Source organism: Myripristis murdjan, chromosome 17 (assembly GCF_902150065.1).
Source record: "Myripristis murdjan chromosome 17, fMyrMur1.1, whole genome shotgun sequence".
NCBI lineage: Eukaryota > Metazoa > Chordata > Actinopteri > Holocentriformes > Holocentridae > Myripristis > Myripristis murdjan.
The window spans coordinates 31,355,144-31,381,039 of NC_043996.1; the positions used below are offsets into that span (position 1 = coordinate 31,355,144).

Genomic DNA, 25,896 nt, shown 5'->3' on the forward strand with positions numbered 1-25,896 from the left:
AGACTCAGCTGGCGAGATGCCAGCCTCCTCGTCTTCATGAATAAATTCCATCCGTCCACATCAGTCAGTCAGTCGTTTTCCTCCTGTGGGTAAACATTGTCTCTCTGAGGAAACACCACCTTGTCACTCTCATCATTATTTCTCCATGTTTTCAGGTATGTTGTCCGTATTGACTCATTTATTGAATAGTTTTACCGAGGATGGTGAAGTGTGTATGTGAGCCATGCACTTGTTTGTTAGTGGACCTAGTGTGTCCACCATTTGGTGAACTCATGTATACAAATGTAGATGTATCTTACACAGAGATACATTGCTGAAGTACAGCTGCATATTATTTACCAGTAATTAATGAGAAATGAGAATTATGTTTCAGAGTATTACTTTAGGTTCTACAGTTGTAACTGAAAGGGTTTGTATCCTACTACAACTAACCTGTTGGGTAAATCTGTTTGCAAATTGTTGATATTTCTGATGATTTCTGATGATGAGGTTCACCTTATTACTCTTGTGATTATTTCTCCCTGTTTTCAGGGGCATAATGTGTGTGTGTGTGTGTGTGTGTGTGTGTGTGTGTGTGTGTGTGCTTGTGTGTGTGTGTGTCCCAGGTATTACTAATGTTACACAGTCATGTTGTTGGGACTCACCTCCCTTATAGAGACACAAAGTCCCCTTCGTGAAAATCATTAATTTTAGGGGTGAAGACTTGAAGGTGAGCTAACTTTAGGGTGAGGTTGAGGTTAGGGTTAGGTGGGTAGTGGTTTGGGTAAAGGTTAAGGTAAGTTTCCAGGAAATAAATGTAAATCAGTGTAACGTCCTCTGAAGTGGTGGAAACATGATGTTCTGCCTTTAAGTGTTTGTGAAAAACTTCTGGGTTACATTACACAGCCGCTTGCATGCAGTGACATGCGGTATTTGAAGCAACACAACGCAACTTAATGGGCACATTTTTTTTTTTTTTTTTTTTTTTTAATCTCTGAAAGGTGTAGCCACTCCTCTGTGTGTGTGTGTGTGTGTGTGTGTGTGTGAAAAGATGTCTTTTCAATCAAACCGCTTCTGTCATGTCTTAATGACATCAAAGCTTGGATGGCCCTAAACTTTTTAAATTTTACTGAAAAGAAAACAGAGGTGATGGCGTGTGGGCCCAGCAGCTCCTGTGAACCCCTCCCCCCTGTTGATTTGGGTCCTTTGGCAATTTATGCAAACCAACAGTTTCTAACTTGGGTTTTAAGATGGACAGTGATTTTTAATTGGATCGCCAAATTCGTGCAGTTAAGTCAAGTTTCTTGCAAAAGTGAAGCCATTTCTTGTACATCAGCACTTTTAAATAGTAATCCTTGCCTTCATCACATCTCGGCTGGATTACTGTAACATACTTTATTTTGGAGTCAGTCAGTCCTCCCTCGCACGTCTCCAGTTAGTTCAGAACGCTGCTGCTCGTCTTTTAACTGGAGCACAAAAGAGGGAGCACATAACTCCTATCCTGGCCTCTCTCCGCTGGCTGCCTCTGCATTTTAAGGTTCTTTTATTTGTTTTTAAATCTTCAAATTGCCTCGCCCCACCTTACCTCTCTGAACTACTCAATCCTTATGCTCCTGCCCGGTGCCTCAGGTCAGCTGATCAGCTGCTCCTGGAGGTACCGAGGTCAAAGCGAATGTTCAGAGGGGATCTGGCTTTTTCTGTTGCTGCCCCCAAACTCTGGAATGACTTACCTTTGCACATTAGACAGGCCTCGTCACTGTCCATCTTAAAACCCATCTTAAAACCCATTTGAGAGTTACTATTCCTTTTTTAAGACAAAAAAGGAATGTCTGAAAACAGGAATAGTAACTCTTATGTGAAAAAGTAGACCCATTTTTACCATTGGCTTTCAACCCAGCATGAGATGTCGCTCTGGTTTATTTATTTTATTGTTTTTACTGTTTTTACTGTTTTAATTGCTCTTACTGTTTTGTTGTTTTATGATCACTTACGTACAGCACTTTCTTTCAGCTGTGTTTTTTTTTTTTTTTTTTCTTTTTAAGTGCTTTATGAAGTTGAGTTGAGTTGAGTTGAGTGCCTCATCTCAGAAACTATTGGGTCTATCAGCCTAAACTTTCATGCCTGTACCAAGAAGAACCTCATGTGGTTGCAGTGACTCAAAACCTTTTTTAACAAAACAATTTGTTTTTGCTACCTCCACTCTCTCTCTTAATTGACTGTCTAGCTTGCTCAACCACCTTTGCACTGTCTCTCTATCTGTCCATGTGTATTAGAGATATTAGAGATATTCCACCTCCAAGTAAATATGTTTCCACTTTTGCGAGTCTGAGGCCATGGTTCTCTGCCAGAGAAAAGTGGTTTTTCCTCTCCTTGTTGGTAGTGACTTACAGCCTCAAGTGATGGAGTTCAAGTATCTCGGGGTTTTGTTCACAGCTGAGGGTAAAATGAAGAGGGACTTTGACAGGCAGATCAGGGCAGTAGCAGCAGTTACATGGTCAATGTACCGGACCGTTATGGTGAAGAAGAAGTTGAGCTAAAGGCAAGACTCTTGATTTATTGATCAGTCTTTGTTCCAACCCTCACCTGTGGTCACGAGCTCTGTGTAGTGACCGAAAGAATGAGATCACAGATACGAGTGGCAGAAATGGGTTTCCTCTGCAGGGTGGCTGGACACACCCTTAGAAAGAGGGTGAGGAGCTCAGACATCGGACAACGAGGAGCTCAGGGTAGACCTGCTGCTCCTCTGCATTGACAGAAGTTAGTTGAGGTGGTTCTGTACTCTGTTTTTCTGTCTCAGCAGCCAGTGGCTCTAGTCTTGAGGTTTTGCTGTTACTGTACTGAAAGTAGAAGGTCCTGGGTTCGATTCCCACCCAAGGTCCTTTCTGTGTGGAGTTTGCATGTTCTCCCCGTGTCTGCGTGGGTTTCCTCCGGGCACTCCGGTTTCCTCCCACCGTCCAAAGACATGCAGGTTAGGTGAATTGGAGACGCTGAATTGCCCCTAGGTATGACTGTGTGTGTGAATGTCAGTGTTTGTCTGTCTGCCCTGTGATGGACTGGCGACCTGTCACTGCCTTCGCCCTATGTGCGCTGGGATAGGCTCCAGCACCCCCCCGCGACCCTAGTGAGGATAAGCGGTTTAGAAGATGAATGAATGAATGAATGTACTGAAAGTTAGAGCTCCTTTGCATAACCTATTCAGTTGTTTGGAACTACACTCTGTTCCACTTCACGAGATCAGCTCGCATAAATTGAGCTCAAAAGGTTTTATACATTTTGTAGTTTAACTCACCATTTTAAAAAAAAATACTACACTGTCTGCACCTCTGTGTCGGCAAAACCTTTGTAGCATGTATATTGTTTTCTTATCTACTTACAATTTTCTTTTGCTTATAGTTCACTAGTTCAAGACTGCAGAAGGAAAATGTACCACTAGATGGAGCAATTAGTTCAAATGTTGTGTTAAAAACTACTGATTTGCCAACTCATAAGCATGAGTATACTAACCTAACAGCGTAATACCATGTTTATATGTAAGTAATGTATTAGGTATCTTTCAGGGGCCCTGTGGTGCCTGTTAGTTTATCTCACTGACACTGAGTATCTTGTTTTTGTCAGTGATTCCAACATTATTAAGGAAGCAAGTTAATAACCAGCAGGACTGCAGGAGAATCACTGGACTGAATGAACATGCTCTTGTCTATTTTCTCCAGTCGACGCTGAGCAATGGAACCTGAAGGCCTCAAGACGATAAAGATGGCAGCGCTCGGTCGTCCGTTCAGCCTCGGGATGCTGTACGACTGTCGCCAAGACTCCCTGATCCCTGGTAAGGCTTTAAAGTCACCAAATCTAATGTTTCTGGGCAAATCCAAAACGTTCACTTTTCAAAGAAATTATCTGAAAAGTTTTCATATAAATAAAGGACCATTTCCTCCCGTATATCTGACTGCTAAAACAGAAGATCTTAATCTATATTCAGTTCATGAAATAAGTTATCTGATATTATAAAACACTCAATACGTCACAGCTCTTTTTTTTTTCTTTTTTTTTTGGAAAACTCCTAACTTATTTCACAGAAACAGAGGAAGAACTGGATAATTATTTTCTGGATATATTTGGTGAATACATTTTTTTTTTAATCTTTAGAAGAGTTTAAAATAAATTGTATAGAAAAACATCTTCTAAATTCTCAGAAAAGTTCAAATTTTGAGAATTCTTAGACTTTCTCCACAAGCAGCAGCACAGTAGCTACTGGGAGGATTTCTGAATACAGCTCCTGGTGTCCGTCTCACCCAGGTTGAAGCCGTGTGAGACTGCAGGAAGGAAAATGTACCACTAGAGGGAGATATCATCATCATTTTTCAGTTAAAGTACATAAACTCCTTGTCTAGAATTTTGAACAGGAACCCACTGCTGTTCAAAATACAATTTAACTGAATGTTATTGTTTTATGTTTTATTTACTGCTAAGAAATCCAGTCTGCCTGTGCAACAATAAAAGTAAATATGACCCCCCGCTTCCCACCCTGTGTTGCAGGCATGACATTGTGGGACCCTGATGCCCTGGAGAAGGATGCACGAGAAAAACCCCAACCCCACAATGATTTTGAGATAGTTGCATCTGAATCACTTGAGGACAAATCTTCAGCATTAAATGTTGACGCCTCCCTGAAGGCAAGTTTCTTGGCTGGACTGGTAGAGGTTGGGGGCTCTGCCAAATATCTAAATGACAGTAAGATTTCCAAAAATCAGGCCAGAGTGACTCTCAAATACAAAACTACAACCAAGTTCCAGGAGCTGTCAATGAAACATCTTGGAAGAAACAATGTGAAGCATCCGTATGTTTTTGATAAAGGAATAGCAACACATGTAGTCACAGGTATCCTTTATGGGGCACAAGCCTTCTTTGTATTTGACCGTGAGGTCTCTGAAAATGAGAATTATCAGACCATTGAATGCAGCCTGAAGGTGATGATTCAGCAGATTCCGGGCCTTGTAGTACAAGGTCGACATTCCCTGCAAATGACAGAAACAGATCCTGCAAATGTTCAAAACTTCTCCTGCAAATTCCATGGTGACTTTAACCTTCAGAGGAATCCTGTGTCCTTTCAGGATGCAATTGAAGTCTACCAGAGTCTTCCAACATTACTGGGAGCAAATGGAGAAAATGCCGTGCCAGTGAAGGTCTGGCTGATGCCCCTGAAAAGTTTAAATTCTGCTGCAGCTCAACTTGTCCATCAGATAAGTATTAGATCAGTGATGGAGGCACAGAGTGTCTTGGAGGACTTCAGTGACCTGGAAATGAGGTGCAACGATGCAATAAAAAACAGCACAACCCAACAATTCCCACAGATTCGGAAAAAGCTAAAAACCTTTAAAGAATTGCTCTCTGAGTACAAGCTGGAGTTCCAGAGGACCCTGGCAAAGAAAATTCCATCAATCCGGGGAGGAAGGGAAGAGGAGGCTGTGCTTGCAGAGGTGTTGAAAAAGAGACATTCTTCTCCATTCAACAACAAAAGCCTGAGTGAGTGGATGAGTTGTAAAGAGAGAGAAATAAACATCTTAAAATCACTCACTGACATGATGAAAAACACCAAGATTGTCACATCTCAATATGCACTTGATCAAGAAATCCTCAGTGCTGAGCATGTTGTGTGCTTTGCTTTCACCTCACTGAAGGATGATCAACCATACCTCTTACATTTATCAAAGTACTTAAAGGAAACACCCCAACCAGAGAGTCCTAAAGAAATTACATATCAGACTTACGATGTTGAGAAGGAACAATGGTACATTCCACAGGAGATCATGGATGCTGTGAGGCAAAAAGCAAAGCTCTTCACTGATTTTGCAGAGATTAACTTGGACAATGAAAACATAAGGTTCCTGACAGCAGGTATAACAAATGAGAAGGCAATAGGAGCAAGCATTCACCTTCATAGAGACGGCTCTTTTACCCCTGAGAACTTTGAACCTCCTTCAAAGCCTGAAAAACCAGCAGTAAGTGACACAACCCACAACAGTGTGACAGTGAGGATTTCCCCACCAGGATTCGGAGCAGAAAACATCACCCACTACTCTGTTGAGTACTGTGTCAGTGGAGAAGATGACTGGCAGCAAATGACAGTATTGACAGCTGGAGAAGTCACAGTGTCCAGTCTGACTCCTAACACAGAGTACTTGTTCAGATGCAGAGCAGTGTGCTCAGTTGGCAAAGGGCCAGCTAGTGATGTCAGTGGTCCCATTACAACCTTACCCACTAGTCCTCCTGGAAAACTGCAAGCTGGCCCAATTTCAAATGAGTTGTCAGTTAGCTGGGAGAAACCTGCTGAGATTGGCAAAGGTGTCAACAGTTTGAGCTACATTGTAGAGTATGCAATAACTGCTCCTGGGGTGAAACATGAAGACCTTGAATGGAACCATATGGAGTCAAAAGCTAAAAAGGCCATCATATCTGGGCTTCAGCCAGAGACAGAGTACACTGTCAGGGTCAGATGTGATTATGGTGTAGCTGGTAGAAGCAAGGAAAGCAACACAGTTAATGTGCGGACAAAAACAAGGGTGCGTCTCGCAGAATTGCTCAAACATACAAGCAAACGTATATCACCCTCAGTCTACAAGCTACATCTGAAGAAAGAAGATATGGGCATAGATGGATGCAGGTGCTACAGTTTTGGCAAAGACAGCTCAAAACGAAATCGCACTATACTCCTTTTTGGACCAAACGGATCAGGAAAGTCCACTCTCATCAATGGAATGATCAACTACATCGTTGGTGTAGAGAGGACTGATAATTTTAGATTCAAATTAATTGATGAGGGTTCATTGAGTTCAGAAGATGAAAGAAAGGATTTCAGCATATACAAAATCCACCACAAAGAGGGGTTTAAAATCCCATATTCTTTAACCATTATTCACAATGAAGACTTTCATCACAGAGTCTTTTCTTCAGAGGTATTCTTCTTCAAACGTAGAGTCAGACAAATAATCTCCAGGCTCTTCAAGTCTAAGTTAGCCTGTGAGATTGATGCAGTGTGTTTGGTGATCCAGGCGTCTTTTCCAGGGCCAAAATTATCATATCGCTATGTGTTTGATTCAGTGCTCAAAGTTTTTGACGAAGATGTGGCAGAGAACATCAGGATTCTGGTGACATCTGCAGATGATGAGCTGCCACCAGTTCTCAAGGTAATCAAATCATCTAAGTTCCCATATCCTAAAACAGACAGCGATCTGCCGGTTCACTTCAAATTCACTAATTCTGCATTGTTTGCAGCCAACAATCCACCAGATGTAAATAGTGCAGGTTGTGATGACAATGATGATGATGACAAACTGAATTGGGACATAAATACTACAAACATGAGGATGTTCTTTGATGATTTGAACACCATACCCACCAAACAACTGACAGAGGATCCTCCAGATAGAGCTCAATATTGCAAGTTCAGATGGTGATTAAACATGCACAGATCTATCAATATGTAAATAGTCCCTGCCCACCACCTTCCTGTTGGCACAGCGGCTCATAACCAGAGCTCTGTTCCCAATAATAATCTTAGCAAGGAAAAAACGTTTTTTCAGTGAATCTCCTTGTTCCTTTAATATTGTTCATGTGAAGCAGCTGTTTCCAAACTGAGAGCAGATACAGCCAGTAGAGTCGAGGTCACACATTTTAGGAAACAGAAACAGAAGAAAACATATTTTCGAGAGGAGGGGGACTTTGAAAGTCTGGGAAAGTCCATTCAAACAGAAAAATATACCTCAGCTATGTTGAGTGAACGCCTCAGTGTGACTATCTGGTTTTTAAGAGAATTATCATGATGTACATTAAATCCACCCAGTTTGATTATCAGGAGATATTACAGGACTCAGACTAACTGGATATAGAACCTAGACTTAATACTCTTCATATTTGATCACATCTTAAACATGGAGGCGATGTTGTTGAGTCTCTGAAGCACAGACCACTGTCTGACACACTGACGCCGTCCACAGTCATGTTTTGAGATACTTCTCATTATCCATTAAGTGACATCTTGCAGTCATACAGAAAGTTAAAACAGACTGAGTGAAACTTGTGTAAAACAGAGTCTTGGTCTCAGCACAAACATTAAGAGAGTTCAGCCTCACATGCATCTGTACTTTACATTTGTTTTTCTTTGGCATTTAGAAAACTCCCTGCAGGAGGTTCATGTGTATGACAGCCGACATAAAGTATACTGACAGACACTGATTTAATATCACAGCAGATAAAGCTTTAACCCTGTTGTGCTTCATTAAGTGACAGAATGGAGTTTCCCATAAGATTAGGCTTTCCCATAGGATTGCGCAATTATTGTAGGCTATTTGTATTTACTTGTATCGCCTATGTGCATTGTTTTTATTGTTTTTTTAATGCTTTATTTTCTTAGCATCACCTTTGTATACTACTTTTTTATTGCTGTTTATTGTATTTTATATTTCCTTTGTATCGCATTTGTATATTGTTTTTGTTATCTTTGTGCATTTGTATTTATAACTTGCAAAGCACTTTGTGAGTTGTCTCTGGGAAAAGCGCTACATAAATAAATTTACTACTTAATACTACTAATTATTGAAGTTGTTGTTTGATGAAATGATGTGACTGAATTCGCAAATCAAAAATAAAATATCTGATGAATAAAAAAACGTACACAATCACTGGTTGTGTTGTGTTTTTCAGTATTGTGCAAGATCAGTCATTCTTGGCAACAGTCATACAGCATCCCAAGGCCCGACCACATCCACCAAAGCTGGAAGACCTCCACTTCAAAACTTATTCCAGCACCTTGAAGGAAAACTAACAGGCCTATTCCAGCCTCATTCATTCTTTAAGCAGCATCACAGTCATCATGTGACTAAAAGAGATACGTCATCACTTGGCCCTGTGCTGTAATACCTTTAGGGATAAAAACAAACTTCCTTTTTCTTTTTGACTGATATGGACTAATGGACTTGTCTTATGAGGAGGCTGGCATCGCACCAACTGAGTCTCATTTCTTATGAATGCTCTGACTTTCTGTCAGTGTGCAGGGCTGATCCCCATACTCCCCTCATCCTCCTTCACACACACACACACACACACGCACACACACACACACATACACCTCCACTATGAGATTGTTGTCAACAGGCAGCTTGTCCTGACAGGATTTAGAGCATACCCATAAAGTTGATTCCCAATGTGGAAAACTCCTGTGTTCCAGTTGATTTATTTATAATCACTGTTGCATTTTCTAAGCTTTAGAGTCGCATATACTGCAGAAAACAAAACACCACCTGCCTTGAACCCTTAGAGCAGACAAGAGAAACAGTGATTTTATCAATAACACAGGAGGGTGAAGGGATGGCATGCCCAGGTGAAGTGGTGTGGCTGACTGGCTGATGAGGCAAGGCTGGCTGGTGGAGCTGAAGGCTTCCTTGCAGAGAGATCAGAACAATGGGCCACATTCCCCAAAACTAATTGATTCTCAATAATCTTTTTTTTTTTCATCCTCTGTCATGCCTTTCCTTTTCATTTCACTACACATGCACACATGCATGTGTCCATTGACTTGTCCTCACTTGTCTGAGAATCACTTTCTTGCACAATAAAAAATAGATGACGGTGATCCATCCTGGTTAGAATCTCATTTGGGCATTCTTGACTCTCAACTGTGTGTGATCTAGGCTAATCAAAGGCACATTTATTAAGGTAACAATAATTAGTTGTTTGTGGCAGCACTTGTTCTGACCAGTCTGACAAAAAGCAGGTGTATGCACATTTTTGGCTTTATGCACAGTTTGCACACAGAGTTTTTGTCACAGCCTGCTCGGCCCCTTACCTGCTACTGCAGTATCTTTCCATCTCCCCCACCTCTGTCTCATTCACTGGCCAGCCAGACCCCATCATCAGCCTGATTGCTTCCTGGTTTCCTCTCAGCTTGTTTCTGACCGTCTCTCCTCGTCTCTGACCCGGTAAACGCTACTGCCTTCTGTTCCTCACTGCAACATTTGCCTGTTGGTTTCCTGGTTCTCGTCTGCCTGTGGCTGTGTGGCGTTCACAAGCTTCTGCTTCACTGGGGGAGATCGCCATTCAGCCCGTCTGTCAATCAACAGCATTGCCTGCTCCATTTTGGAGCAGGCAATGTTGGTGGCCTGGCATCTGGCCTGGCATCTGCTCCTACTTACCTGTAGTCTGTGTCCAGGGGCGGACTGGGACAAAAAATCGGCCCGGGCATTTTGGACCAGACCGGCCCACCGCATTCGATAACGCACACCTTTCCGGTCTTTTTGCTCGCTTAAATGTGTATAACAACTGTGCAACTCTTTAAAACCATAATGCCATGCAATTAGTTAGCTGTCATCAGCAGTGTTGGGCACGTTACTTTGAAAAAGTAATTAATTATAGTTACTAGTTACTTCTACTAAAAAGTAATTAATTACCAGGAAAAGTAACTATTACGTTACTTTTTAAAAAATTGTTCAAATATGTCAAATTACTTGGCTGCCCCAATCATACTGGCCTATAGTACTATATTGGAACAATAAAATACAATAGATGAGTAGGAATTGAACTTTTTTATTCTATTGAACAGGCCACAACTGGCCAACACCTTTTGGGCATCTATTTCAGATCAGTAAGTGCAGGTGCCTATCAACATGAATGGAGAATGAGCCCAAACTGCACATAGGAAGGTCATGGCGACAAACAAAGTATACCACACAAATCCTTTAAATCTGAATCTGATTCGATTGGTAGGCTATATATATCTCCCCATAAAGTCAGAACAAGGCATTAAAAAAGGCACAAAAAAACAACAACAACAACAACAAAAAAAAAAAACCCCAAAACAAAACAAGGCAAAATAATAATAACAATAATAATAATGATAATAATAATAATAATTTTCCACCTGGGTTACAAATTCACAAAAAGAGTACAGAAATGAAAATTACAGAAACCCTAAATGCCACTGTGTGTGTCATCTAGCCAGTGACAGGCAGAATGATAAAAATCACTTCACTGTCATGGTTAACAACAAAGTGAGGTAGGCTAATAAAGTAAAATCTGACTTTTGTCCGGGTGGGGAATTGAACCGAAGATCTCCTGCATGGCAGACGGGGGCACTATCCGCTCTACCATCGGGAATTGTGTTCCTCTGGCATTGTTTGGGCTTGCTCTTCATTCATACTGATAAATTACGAAAAAGCGAAAAAGTCCGATCGGTTTGAAAATTGACAGCCGCTTTTTTTCTCGCAGTTTCTCTGCGCCACTTTTGCATTTTCTCTCCATCTCAGTAGATCCTATGAGATAACGTTCGACCCGCGTTGCATGGCCAGTCCACCCCTGTCTGTGTCCCCTGTGCAGAGGCGGTCCTGGCTAGTTTTGCGCCCTGGGCGAACCATCCTGGGCGAAGCTATATCACATATAGCTTACAAAATGTCATGTCAGTGTATAGGAAGTTATTTAGGTTACCATAGACCCACGTATAGCAAAAAAAAAAAATAAAAATTCCACAGTCAGGACGTATTGTTTACCAAATCCACAGACTAACAGGCCAATGTGAACTTGCACTTGTTGTGCACAAACTAGCCTATGGGTGAAATTAATTCCATGACATGATGCCTAAAATTCTAATAGTTGCTAGTTCAGCAAAACTAAAAACCAAAAAAAAACAAAAAAAACTTCTGTGGCTAAGTGGCAACATATTAGCAAGAGGCTAATAAATAGGGTATAGGCTACTGTTTCATTACATGCACAATTAACGTCACGCATAGAGACTTGCATACCTTTATCTTTTGAACGTTTCTCCTCTTCTTCTCTCCTTCTCTTTCTGAACTGGGCACCTGATGTTTTTTTGGCCTTTTGTCCATGATACTCCATTGACTTTTTGTTGTTGTTGTTTGGCATTTTCACATAACCCAATAAATTACATGTAGCTATAAGGGGTCTATATTAATTTTATGAATGAAATACAATTTATTTGGAAGCAGCAGTTTGTGTTGTTTGGCCTGGGATCTTTCATATCAGAGGTTAGTCTATCCCCCGCCCCCCTCCCCTTTGCTTTTCCTGAGACTCACAACCTGCGCACAGCCTCTGCAGTCGCAAGTTGATCCCCCGCGCCCCTCCCCCTTGCCTTTTCTTCTGACACACACGACCTGTATACATGACTCTCAGCAGCAAGTTGACGTGATAGTAGGGGCGCCTTAGCGCCCACTGCACCAACTTGACATGGAAATGAGCGATATTAGTCTAGAAACGATTTTTTTTTTTTTTTTTTTTTTTCGCGGACGCACTTTTTTTTTTTTTTTTTTTTTTTTTGGACGGCGCTTGTGCGCCCCCAAGTAGATTGCGCCCTGGGCGGTTGCCCACACTGCCCATAGCAAAAACCGTCCCTGCCCCTGTGATATGTCTAATAAAAGTCATTGCAAACTTTTCCACTGGTGTTGTGTCGTCAAATATCAGCTCAAATCAAATCCAGTCAATGTCTTTAAATCATAAGGGTATATCGCAGCCACCACACTTGGCAGGAGTTACCTCCTGCCCCTTATGTGGGGTGGATGGTATAGAAGTCACTCCCTTCAGACATTTTCAACTGGGGGCAGAGCTGTATGTTTCAGACCTTGTGAGACAAATTTGTAATTTGTGATTCTGGGCTATATAAATAAATAAAATTGAATTGAAATTGAATTGTGACTTCACTGGGTTTTCAAGTGGACACCCCACTTCACTGGTGTTTCGTCAACTAGCCCACGACACCTCAGTGGGGCTTGACAGCAGAACCAGCATCCTGGAACTGCTCCCTCAGCCCTTCAGGTCTTCACCATTCAGCCCTGACCCCTCTCTCCTCTGCCAGCTTCGAGATGTTATTCACCAGGTTCTTGCGGGTTGCCCCTCTGATCCCAAGCATCCCCAGTGCTCTCCAGAGTGACTGTCCAGGGAAGCCTTGGTGACGGCAGTCTCCTCTGCAAACTTGAATTGCCTTCCGAGGCCAACTCTCATCTCCCAGTCCTTTGCCATACGGAGGATCCCTGTACATCTGTCCTCCTTGCCTGCCTTCTCCCCCGAAAGCTGATGAAATTAAATCAAATCAAACTGAAACAAATCTAATCAAAAATCTGATTGTGGCAGATATGACAGACGGAGACAGATAAACAAGAAGACAAAGAGCAGCACACAGGTATATCTGGTTAAAGGAAGCTCTTATTACTGATTTCTCTTTTTAAACATTAGAAAACATAAATGATTAACTTAGTAAACAGCTTTGTCCTAAATTCACTTTTTTTTTTTTAATCTAGGGAGCATCAGATGTTTTCAGCAGAGGTTACATTATTGAATGACTATGGAAATCTTTAAGGAGTAATACCTCCAGCTTTGAGTCTCTGTGTTCCTCTCTGTCTGTGACCACATGTCGCTGTTTGTCACTGTGATCATGAAGGCAATACTCAGCACAAAATGTCAAGGCAGAGTTAAGATATAAAACGAGACATAAAACTAAGTTCAGCTGACCTGATTCAATTTCCTTGAGATACTCCTTGAAGATTTCCATAGTCATTCAGTAATGTAACCTCTGCTGAAAACATTTATATTTTCTAATGTTTAAAAAGAGATCATTTATCTACAGGCGTCTTGCAACGCCCTGGTAGGAGCATACAGCGAAGGTGTGTGTGTGTGTGTGTGTGTGTGTGTGTGTGTGTATGTGTGTGTGTGTGTGTGTGTGTGTGTGTGTGTGTGTCTGAAGGAGGGTCAGAGGAGAAGGGCAATCGGTCCTGACACAGACAGAATGTCATTTATGTCATTTATGTTTTCTAATGTTTAAAAAGAGAAATCAGTAATAAGCGTTTCCTTTAACCAGCTATATCTGTGTGCTGCTCTTTGTCTTCTTGTTTGTCTGTTTCTGTTTGGATTAGATTTGTTTCAGTTTGATTTGATTTAATTTCATTGACTAGATTTGATTTGAGCTGATATTTGACGACACAACACCAGTGGAAAAGTTTGTAATGACTTTTATTAGACATATCACAGGGGACAAAGACTACAGGTAAGAAGGAGCAGATGCCAAGCCACCAACATTACCTACTTCGTTTCGGAGCAGGCAATGTTGGTGGTTGTCGGGGCAGCGGGTCTGGTAACTGGTAAGCAAGCAGCCGGGCAGGTGAGCCAGGAAGGAGCAGATGAACGGTACGTTGGGGACAGGCAGAGGACAACGAAGCCAGCAGGTAGGTACACACACACCTGAAGCACTTGCAAAGGCTGAATGTTTCTCACACTGAGAGTCTCTGATGACTGATAATTGGCAGACAGGGTGAATGGCGATCTCCCCCAGTGAAGCAGAAGCTTGTGAACGCCACACAGCCACAGGTAGACGAGAACCAGGAAACCAACAGGCAAATGTTGCAGTGAGGAACAGAAGGCAATAGCGTTCACCGGCTCAGAGATGAGGAGAGACGGTCAGGAACAAGCTGAGAAGAAACCAGGAAGCAATCAGGCTGATGATGGGGTCTGGCTGGCCAGTGAATGAGACAGAGGTGGGGGAGATGGAAAGATACTGCGGTAGCAGGTAAGGGCCAAGCAGGCTGTGACAAAAACTCTGTGCATAAAGCCAACAATGTGCATACACCTGCTTTTTGTCAGATTGGTCAGAACAAGTGCTGCCACAAACAACTAATTATTGTTGCCTTAATAAATGTGCCTTTGATTAGCCTAGATCACACACAGTTGAGAGTCAAGAATGCCCAAATGAGATTCTAACCAGGATGGAGTACCGTCATCTATTTTTTATTGTGCAAGAAAGTGATTCTCAGACAAGTGAGGACAAGTCAATGGACACATGCCTGTGTGCATGTGTAGTGAAATGACAAGGAAAGGCATGACAGAGGATGAAATAAAATGATTCTTGAGAACCAATTAGTTTTGGTGAATGCGGCCCATTGTTCTGATCTCTCTGCCAGGAAGCCTTCAGCTCCACCAGCCAGCCTTGCCTCATCAGCCAGTCAGCCACACCACTTCGCCTGGGCCTGCCATCCCTTCACCCTCCTGCACTATTGATAACATAAACTTCATGGGTATGCTCTCAGTCCTGTCAGGACAAGCTGCCTGTTGAGAAGAGTCTAATAGTGGAGGTGTGTGTGTGTGGGCGAGTGTGGAGGATGAGGGGAGTATGGGAATCAGCCCTGAACACTGATGGGAAATCAGAGCATTCACAAGAAATGAGACTCAGCTGGTGAGGTGCCAGCCTCCTCGTCTTCATGAATAAATTCCATCCGTCCACATCAGTCAGTCAGTCGTTTTCCTCCTGTGAGTGAACATTGTCTCTCTGAGGAAACACCACCTTGTCACTCTCATCATTATTTCTCCATGTTTTCAGGTATGTTGTCCGTATTGACTAATTTAGAGAATAGTTTTGCCGAGGATGGTGAAGTGTGTATGTGAGCCATGCAGATGTTTGTTAGTGGACCTAGTGTATCCGCCATTTGGTGAAATCATATATACAAATGCAGATGTATCTTACACTGTTGTTTTATATTAATTATTTAGTCCATTTAATAAGTTTTGAGATACGTTGCTGAAGTACAGCTGCATATTATTTACCAGTAATTAATGAGAAATGAGAATTATGTTTCAGAGTATTACTTTAGGTTCTACAGTTGTAACTGAAAGGGTTTGTATCCTACTACAACTAACCTGTTGGGTAAATCTGTTTGTAAACTGCTGATATTTCTGATGATTTACGGTGATAAGGTTCACCTTATTACTCTTGTGATTATTTCTCCCTGTTTTCTGGGGCATAATGTGTTTTTGTGTGTGTGTGTGTGTGTGTGTGTGTGTGTGTGTGTGTGTAGCTGTCCAAATACTCCAGATATTGTTTTGATCAATGAATCCACCAAGTCTGTCACAATTATAGAGATTGGTTGTTCCTTCGATATGTACATGGACACGTGCTTTAGTTACAAATGGTCTAGATACCAAACACCTGCAAATGCCATCTCTGCATGTGGGTATAATTGTAAAATTATCATTTTGATCTTTGGTAGCCTGGGGCATGTTCACAGGATGTGTGTGCGAGGACTCCAACTTGCTGGACTGGCAAAAAAAGTTGCAAAACAGTTGGCTCAATACTGTTCTGTGTCTGCCATCATTGGCAGTTATTACATATGGAAAAGACGCTGTCGCCTTTATCCGCAGACTTCATGGTCTCAATCTGCCCTGTCTAATAGCCTGTAGTTCACTCTGTGGTCATGATCTTGTATTGTTGCATATTGACTCTTGCTACTATTGGGTTTTGATGATATATGTTTTTCTGAAAATCCAATAAATGAATTCAAATGTGTGTGTGTGTGTGTGTGTGTGTGTGTGTGTGTGTGTGTGTGTGTGTGAAAAGATGTCTTTTCAATTAAACCGCTTCTGTCATGTCTTGATGACATCAAATCTTGGATGGCCCTAAACTTTTTAAATTTTACTGAAAAGAAAACAGAGGCGATGGTGTTTGGCCCCAGCAGCTCCTGTGAACCCCTCCCCCCTGTTGATTTGGGTCCTTTGGCAATTTATGCAAAGCCAACAGTTTCTAACTTGGGTTTTAAGATGGACAGTGATATTTAATTGGATCGCCAAATTCGTGAAGTTGTTAAGTCAAGTTTCTTCCACCTCAGACAGCTTGCAAAGGTGAAGCCATTTCTTGTACATCAGCACTTTGAAACAGTAATCCATGCCTTCATCACATCTCGGCTGGATTACTGTAACATACTTTATTTTGGAGTCAGTCAGTCCTCCCTCGCACGTCTCCAGTTAGTTCAGAACGCTGCTGCTCGTCTTTTAACTGGAGCACAACAGAGGGAGCACATAACTCCTATCCTGGCCTCTCTCCACTGGCTGCCTATGCACTTTAGAGTTCATTTTAAGATTCTTTTATTTGTTTTTAAATCTTCAAATTGCCTCGCCCCACCTTACCTCTCTGAGCTACTCAATCCTTACGCTCCTGCCCGGTGCCTCAGGTCAGCTGATCAGCTGCTCCTGGAGGTACCGAGGTCAAAGCGAATGCTCAGAGGGGATCAGGTTTTTTCTGTTGCTGCCCCCAAACTCTGGAATGACTTACCTTTGCACATTAGACAGGCCTCGTCACTGTCCATCTTAAAACCCATCTTAAAACCCATTTGAGAGTTACTATTCCTTTTTTAAGACAAAAAAGGAATGTCTGAAAAAAGGAATAGTAACTCTCATGTGAAAAAGTAGCCCCTTTTTAACCATTGGCTTTCAACCCAGCATGAGATGTTGCTCTGGTTTATCATTTTGTAGTTTAACCCAACATTTAAAAAAATACTACACTATCTGCACTTCTGTGTCGGCAAAAGTTTTGTACCACAAATATTGTTTTGTTACCTCTACTTACAATTTTCTTTTGCCCATATTTTTCAGCTTCGAGTTCACTAGTTCAAGACTGCAGAAGGAAAATGTACCACTAGATGGAGCAACTAGCTCAAATGTTGTGTTAAAACCAACTGATTTGCCAACTCATAAGCATGAGTATACTAACCTAACAACATAATATCCAGTTTCTATATAAGTAATGTATTAGGTATCTTTCAGGGGCCCTGTGGTGCCTGTTAGTTTATCTCAGTGACATTGAGTATCTTGTTTTTATCAGTGATTTCAACATTATTAAGGAAGCAAGTAAATAACCAGCTGGACTGCAGGAGAATCACTGGACTGAACGAACATGCTCTTGTCTATTTTCTCCAGTCGAGGCTGAGTAATGGAACCTGAAGCCATCAAGACGATAGAGCTGGCAGCGCTCGGTCGGCCTTTCAACCTCGGGATGCTGTACGACTGTCACCAAGACTCCCTGATCCCTGGTAAGGCTTTAACGTCACCAAATATAATGTTACTGGGAAAATCCAAAACGTTCACTTTTCAAAGAAATTATCTGAAATGTTTTCATATCAATAAATGACCATTTCCTCCCGTATATCTGACTGCTATAACAGGATATCTTAATCTATATTCAGTTCATGAAATACGTTATCTGATATCACAAAACACTCATTCATCAAAGTTATTTTTTGGAAAACTCCTAACTTATTTCACAGAAACAGAGGAAGAACTGGATAATTATTTTCTGGATATATTTGGTGAATACAGTTTTTATCTTTAAAAGGGTTTCAAATAATTTGCATAGAAAGATATCTTCTAAATATTCAGAAATGTTCCAATTTTGAGAATTCTTAGACTTTCCCCACGAGCAGCAGCACAGTAGCTACTGGGAGGATTTCTGAATACAGCTCCTGGTGTCCATCTCACCCAGGATGAAGCCGTGTGAGACTGCAGGAAGGAAAATGTACCACTAGAGGGAGATATCATCATCATTTTTCAGTTAAAGTACAAAAACTCCTTGTCTAGAATTTTGAACAGGAGCCCACTGCTGTTCAAAATACAATTTAACTGAATGTTATTGTTTTTTGTTGTATTTACTGCGAAGAAATCCAGCCTGGCTGTGCAGCAATAAAAGTAAACTTGAATCCCCACTTCCCACCCTGTGTTGCAGGCATGACATTGTGGGGCCCTGACGCCCTGGAGAAGGATGCACGAGAAAGACCCCAACCCAACAGTGAATTTGAGATAGTTGCATCTGAATCACTTGAGGACAAATCTTCAGCATTAAATGTCCAAGCATCCCTGAAGGCAAGTTTCTTGGCTGGACTAGTAGAGGTTGGGGGGTCTGCCAAATACCTAAATGACAGTAAGATTTCCAAAAATCAGGCCAGAGTGACACTCAAATACAAAACTACAACCAAGTTCCAGGAGCTGTCAATGAACCATCTTGGAAGAGACAATGTGAAGCATCCGTATGTTTTTGATAAAGGAATAGCAACACATGTAGTCATAGGTATCCTTTATGGGGCACAAGCCTTCTTTGTATTTGACCGTGAGGTCTCTGAAAATGAGAATTATCAAGACATTGAGGGCAATCTGAAGGTGATGATTGAGCAGATTCCAGGCCTTGTAGTACAAGGTCAAGATTCCCTGCAAATGACAGAAACAGATACTGCAAATGTTCAAAACTTCTCCTGCAAATTCCACGGTGACTTTAACCTTCAGAGGAATCCTGTGTCCTTTCAGGATGCAATACAAGTCTACCAGAGTCTTCCAAAATTACTTGGAGCAAATGGAGAAAATGCCGTGCCAGTGAAGGTCTGGCTGATGCCCCTGAAAATTTTAGATTCTTCTGCAGCTCAACTTGTCCGTCAGATAAGTATTAGATCAGTGATGGAGGCACAGAGCTTCCTGGAGGACTTCAATGAGCTGGAAATGAGGTGCAATGATGCAATGAAAAACAGCACAACCCAACAATTCCCACAGATTGGGAAAAAACTAAAAACCTTTAAAGAATTGCTCTCTGAGTACAAGCTGGAATTCCAGAGGACCCTGGCAAAGAAACTTCCATCAATCCGGGGAGGAGGGGAAGAGGAGGCTTTGCTTGCAGAGGTGTTGAAAAAGAGACATTTTTCTCCATTCAGCAGCAAAAACCTGAGTGAGTGGTTGAGTTGTAAAGTGAGAGAAAAAAACATCATAGAAGCACTCAATGACATAATGAAAAACACCAAGATTGTCACATCTCGCCGTGCACTAGAAAAAGAAATCCTCAGTGCTGAGCATGCTGTGTGCTTTGCTTTCACCTCACTGGAGGATGATGAACCATACCTCTCAGATTTATCAAAGTACTTAAAGGAAACACCAGAGAGTCCTCAAGACATCACATATCAGATTCATGATGTAAAGAAGGAAAATTGGAGTTCTTTGAGTGAAGTATGGAATACAATGAGGCAAAAAGCAAAGCTCTTCAATGTGTTTGCAGAGACTAACATGGACAATAATATTACGTTCCTTATAACAGGCGTAGCAAATGAGAAGAAGAAAGGTGCAAGCATCCACCTTTACAAAGAAGGCTCTTTGGTCAGTGAGAACTTTGAACCTCCTTCAAAGCCTGAAAAACCAGCAGTAAGTGACACAACCCACAACAGTGTGACAGTGAAGATTTCCCCACCAGGATTCGGAGCAGAAAACATCACCCACTACTCTGTTGAGTACTGTGTCAGTGGAGAAGATGACTGGCAGCAAATGACAGTATTGACAGCTGGAGAAGTCACAGTGTCCAGTCTGGCTCCTAACACAGAGTACTTGTTCAGATGCAGAGCAGTGTGCTCAGTTGGAAAAGGGCCAGCTAGTGATGTCAGTGGTCCCATTACAACCTTACCCACTAGTCCTCCTGGGAAACTGCAAGCTGACCCAATTTCAAATGAGCTGTCAGTTAGCTGGGAGAAACCTGCTGAGAATGGCAAAGGTGTCAACATTTTGAGCTACATTGTAGAGTATGCAAAAACAGCTCCTGGTGTGAAACATGAAGACCTTGAATGGAACCAAATGGTTTCACAAGTTGAGGAGGCTATCATATCTGGGCTTCAGCCAGAGACAGAGTACGCTGTCAGGGTCAGATGTGATTGTGGTGTAGCTGGTAGAAGCAAGGAAAGCATCACAGTTAATGTGCGGACAAAAACAAAAGTGCGTCTCGCAGAATTGCTCAAACATACAAGCAAACGTCTAAATTCATCACCCTCAGTCTACAAGCTTCCTCTGAAGAAAGAAAATATGGGCATAGATGGATGCAGGTGCTACAGTTTTGGCAAAGAAAGCTCAAAACAAAATCGCACTATACTCCTTTTTGGACCAACTGGATCAGGAAAGTCCACTCTCATCAATGGAATGATCAACTACATCGTTGGTGTAGAGAGGAATGACAATTTCAGATTCAAATTAATTGAGGAGGGTTCATTGAGTTCAGAAGATGAAACATCAGAAATCAGCGTATACAAAATCCATCACAACGAGAGGTTTAAAATCCCATATTCTTTAACCATTATTCACAATGAAGACTTTCATCACAGAGTCTTTTCAGAGGCATTCTTCAAACATAGGGTCAGACAAATAATCTTAAAGCTCTTCAAGTCTGATAAATTAGCCTGTGAGATTGATGCAGTGTGTTTGGTGATCCAGGCCTCTTTCCCAGGGCCAAAATTATCATATCACTATGTGTTTGATTCAGTGCTCAAACTTTTTGATGAAGATGTGGCAGAGAACATCAGGATTCTGGTGACATCTGCAGATGATGAGCTGCCACCAGTTCTCAAGGTAATCAAATCTTCTAAGTTCCCATGTCCTAAAACTGACAGTGGTCTGCCGGTTCACTTCAAATTCAACAATTCTGCATTGTTTGCAGCCAACAATCCACCAGATGGAAATAGTGCAGGTTGTGATGATGATGATGATGACAAACTGAATTGGGACATAAATACTACAAACATGAGGATGTTCTTTGATGATCTGAACACCATACCCACCAAACAACTGACAGAGGATCCCCAAGATACAGCTCCATTTTGCAAGTTCAGATGGTGATTAAACATGCAAAAATCTATCAATATGTAAATAGTCCCTGCCCATCACCTTCCTGTTGGCACAGCGGCTCATAACCAGAGCCCTGTTCACACAACCAGGATGTCCTGTCCTGCAACAGTTTCATAGTCTTACCTGGGAAAAACGTTTTTTCAGTGAATCTCCTTGTTCCTTTAATATTGTTCATGTGAAGCAGCTGTTTCCAAAATGAGAACAGATACAGCCAGTAGAGTCAAGGTCACACATTTTAGGAAACAGAAATAGAAGAAAACACATTTTCGAATGGAGGGGGACTTTGAAGGTCTGGGAAAGTTGATACAAACATATACCTCAGCTATGTTGAGTGAACGCCTTGGTTCTGTTTTTTAAGAGAATCATCATGATGTACATTAAATCCACTCTGTTTGATTATCAGGAGATATTACAGGATTCAGACTCACTGGATATAGAACCTAGACTTAATAGTCTTTATATTTTATCGCATCTTAAACATGGGGGTGATGTTGTTGAGTCTCTGAAGCACAGACCATTGTCTGACACTGACGCCGTCCACAGTCATGTTTTGAGATACTTCTCTTTATACAATAAGACATTTTTCATCTCTATAGACAATCATTTTCCAAACAGTATGAGGAGTACCACAAGGATAATTTTTAGGACTGTTACTTTTTAATTTATACGTTAACTGAATTTTAGATGTCACAGAATTTTTTACAGCTTTACCAGGACAAAACAGAATTACTAATTATTGGTTCAAAGACTCAGAGAGACAAACTGGCCACTAAACTAAATACATTTGGACTAAACCTGAGTCAGGAGGATTTTAATTTTAAACCACATAGCCTATACACTGTGTCACAAAAACAGCATTTTATCATTTAAAAAATATTTCCAGTGAGGCAATTTCTCTCTCTCAGCAACACGGAGAGACTAATGCACACTTTTATAACTAGCAGGCTAGACTACTGTAAAGCTCTCCTTTCTGGTCTACCCAAGAATACAATTAATCAGCTGCAACTGATTCAAAACTCTGCAGCGAGAGGTCTGACTCAGACCAGAAGGAGAGCACACATCATGCCTGTTTTAAAATCCTTACACTGGCTGCCTGTTAGTTTTCGTATTGATTTTAAAGTTCTCTCATTAGTTTATAAGGCGCTGCATGGACTTGCACCAGACTATATCTCAGAGATGTTTTTATTACATGAACCAGGAAGGCTCGTCCGATCCTCCGGCTCTTCTCTTTTGGCTGTTCCACAGAGTAGAACTAAAACGTTTGGCGATGCTGCTTTCAGCCACGATGCACCAAAACTCTGCCGGAGGATCTGAGAGGAGCTGGAAACATGTACACTTTCAAACGTAGACTAAAAACCCATCTTTTTGGTCTGGCTTTTTTGTAGTGTCTCATAATTTTAGAGTTTTATAGGTACTCTGTTTATTATTTTTATCTGTATTTGTTTTATTGTTATTTTGCCGATTGTTTCTATATATTATAGTCTACATTTTACTTTACTCTTATGTAGTTTTTAGATTTTATTCAGCATCTTATTCTTGAGGGTTTTTTTTTATTATTGCTGTATTTTATTATTTTTTTTTAAATCTTTTTATCACTTTTTTGTCTGATCATTTTTTTTTTAAATTCTTGATCTTTTAATTTTTAATTAACCATATTTTATGAGTGTGCATTGGTCTCCAAGACTTGGAGACCAAGTCCTTTACTTCTTATTTTATATTTATATGTCAATCGAGATGTAAAGAGCCTTGAATGTCATGTATTTTTTGGAAAGGTGCTATATAAATAAAGTTTGATTGATTGATTGATCTTGCAGTCATACAGAAACTTAAAACAGATTGAGTGAAACTTCTGGAAAACAGAGTCATCGTCTAAGCACAAACATTAAGAGAGTTCAGTTACATAAAGTGTATTCACCAACAATGATTTAATGGAGTTTGATTATTGATGTTGTTGTTTGATCAAATGATGTGACTGATTTCACAAATCAGAAATAAAACATATGATCAATAAAAATGTACAGAATCACTGGTTGAAGTGTTTTTCTAATGTCTTCTGATATTTCAGTACACAACTTGTTCCTCGCAGCGACGGTTGCCATAAAACTATAAAACAGTGAATTGTGAATCTAAAGATCTACTCAGATTGATTTATCCATGACCAACATTTCAGACAAAACTCCTGTTGGTAAAATGTGTATTAAAAATGTTTTTTAAGGGATAACAAGAAACATTCACTTTTACATTGGATGAGACTTTCACAGAAACATCACAAAATGTTTTTACAAATCCAAAATACTGTAAAAATTCAATCTTAAAGCAGAGCGCATTTGCTAGAATTGCTAATTGAAGTACATTAATCAATGTTTCATTAATGAGGAAGTGCCGTTTTGCAAGCAAATGTAAGCTGGCCGATGTCATTTCTGCAAATTTGTTTTACAAGACTGAGATCTGGTTTAGCACGCAGATATGACTGATTTAAGGTTTCATTTTACAGTAAAGGTTAGGCAACAGAGTGAGTACATTAGTAATATTTTAATGCTGGAATACAAAATGAACTGATGAGTGCATTCACAAACACACAAGTACCACATTCCCACTTTTGGAAAGAGTTCAGCTGAATGGAACAAGGCATCATGTCCAATATCACCAGTCCAGCACATACGTGGCTGAAAGGCAGCATGTTAACTATAGGCTGAGGAACTCCAGGTAAATGCATATTAAATGTGACTACAGTCTCTCACACAGGAAGTGTCCTTCCTTTGTCCTTTACAGTATGCTCTGTATTTTCACAATAAAACACCTCACAGACCACATGAATAAGTCACAAAAATCAACTGAAAGTGACAAAACCGATGTATGTTTACCATGCTGAAGCCATTTAAAAAGTCACCATATACACTCCAGATCCGTTATCACATCTGGTCCTACTTGTATTTTGAATATGGTTCCAAGCATGGGGTATACACACTGGTTGTGCATTAATTGAGATAGATAGATAGATAGATAGATCCCGCAGGAAATTCGCAGTCATCCCGCAGGAAATTCGCAGGCCTAAATGTGACCTAAATGTGAAGGTTTTTTTCAAAACCTTTTTTGGTTGAAAACGCTGCACCCCTAGTGCCCTCCTGGTTGAAAATTGCGTGTTAAAGTGCCCTTTTCTGGTTGAAAACGCAGCGCTAAAATGGCCTCCTAGTTGAAACTGATGTGCTAAATTGCAATCTTGGTTGAAAATGCTGCGCTAAAGTGTCCTCTGGTTGAAAACGCTGCACCCCTAGTGCCCTCTTAGTTGAAAATGCTGCACCCCTAGTGCCCTCTTAGTTGAAAATGCTGCGCTAAAGTGCCCTCTTGTTTGAAAACGCTGCACCCCTAGTGCCCTCTTAGTTGAAAATGCTGCGCTCTTATTAGGGAATTTCGCAAACATTAATGACTCTTTAACTCGAACACAAATAAAATTTATGAGTATTGCTTTATGTGTGGCCAGGAAATGCATAGCCCTGACATGGAAGTCTGATTCCCCTCTACTTATTGATAGGTAGTCCTCGGAAATGAACAGCTGCGCTCCTTTAGAAAAAGTTACATATAACCTGAGGAGAAAATACAAAACTTTTCTTGAAATTTGGCAGCCTTATCTGGATTATATTGATCACTTAACTTCTCAATAATGTTCTGATGCAGAACATCATTGAGAAGTGATGCTCTTTTTTATTGGATTTGATGCACTGACCCTATTTTTTTTATTATTATTATTTAATATATTTTTAATTTTGTTTAGGGGAGGGGGGAGTTGGGACTTTGTTTGTACTTATATGTATGTACCAAATTGAAAATGAAAAACACAATATTCAAAAAAAAAGAAAAAGAAAAGAAAATGCTGCGCTAAATTGCCCTCTTGGTTGAAAACACTGCACCCCTGCTGCCCTCCTGGTTGAAAATTGCGCGTTAAAGTGCCCTTTTTTTTTTTGGTTGAAAACGCAGCGCTAAAATGGCCTCCTAGTTGAAATTGACGTGCTAAAGTGCCCTCTTGGTTGAAAACGCTGCACCCCTAGTACCCTCTTAGTTGAAACTGCTGCGCTAAGTGCCTTCTTGTTTGAAAACACTGCACCCCTAGCACCCTCCTGGTTGAAAATTGCGCGTTAAAGTGCCCTTTTTTTGGTTGAAAACGCAGCGCTAAAATGGCCTCCTAGTTGAAATTGACGTGCTAAAGTGCCCTCTGGTTGAAAAAGCCGCTGCTGCTGTGTATTTGGTCACAGTGGAGTTGCGATTCATGAGGTTTTTTTGCACCTGTATTTTTACATAGTCCTAGACCTATAGGTCGGAGCACTACTGTTATCCTATTTAGCTTGATTTTGCTTTCAAAAGGCATCAGATTGATGGATTTAAATGTACAATTTTCAAAATTTTTCTCCCGGGGAAGCATGACCCCTGCCCCCCCTAGGGAGAGCGCCCTTTTTTCATTTTCGCCCC

General features: G+C 41.0%; 1 protein-coding gene across 1 annotated transcript; it reads left to right on the plus strand.

Annotated features, from left to right (window-relative positions):
- Nucleotides 1-70: 70 nt before the first annotated feature.
- LOC115375358 (verrucotoxin subunit beta-like) lies at nucleotides 71-22,077 on the plus strand. The gene is made up of 6 exons (XM_030074773.1): nucleotides 71-155; nucleotides 3,690-3,802; nucleotides 18,515-19,501; nucleotides 19,865-20,457; nucleotides 21,022-21,156; nucleotides 22,048-22,077. The coding sequence occupies exons 2-6, from the start codon at nucleotides 3,703-3,705 to the stop codon at nucleotides 22,075-22,077; spliced, it is 1,845 nt and encodes a 614-aa protein (XP_029930633.1). The 5' UTR covers nucleotides 71-155; nucleotides 3,690-3,702.
- Nucleotides 22,078-25,896: the final 3,819 nt, after the last annotated feature.

Bases quoted from the DNA above. Each gene is read 5' to 3' on its own strand.
- LOC115375358 (XM_030074773.1), top strand. From the start codon at position 3,703: ATGGAACCTGAAGGCCTCAAGACGATAAAGATGGCAGCGCTCGGTCGT. The intron at 3,803-18,514 runs GTAAGGCTTTAA...CCTGTGTTGCAG, and splicing joins CCAAGACTCCCTGATCCCTG to GCATGACATTGTGGGGCCCT. The intron at 19,502-19,864 runs GTGAGTGGTTGA...TCCTTATAACAG, and splicing joins ATTCAGCAGCAAAAACCTGA to GCGTAGCAAATGAGAAGAAG.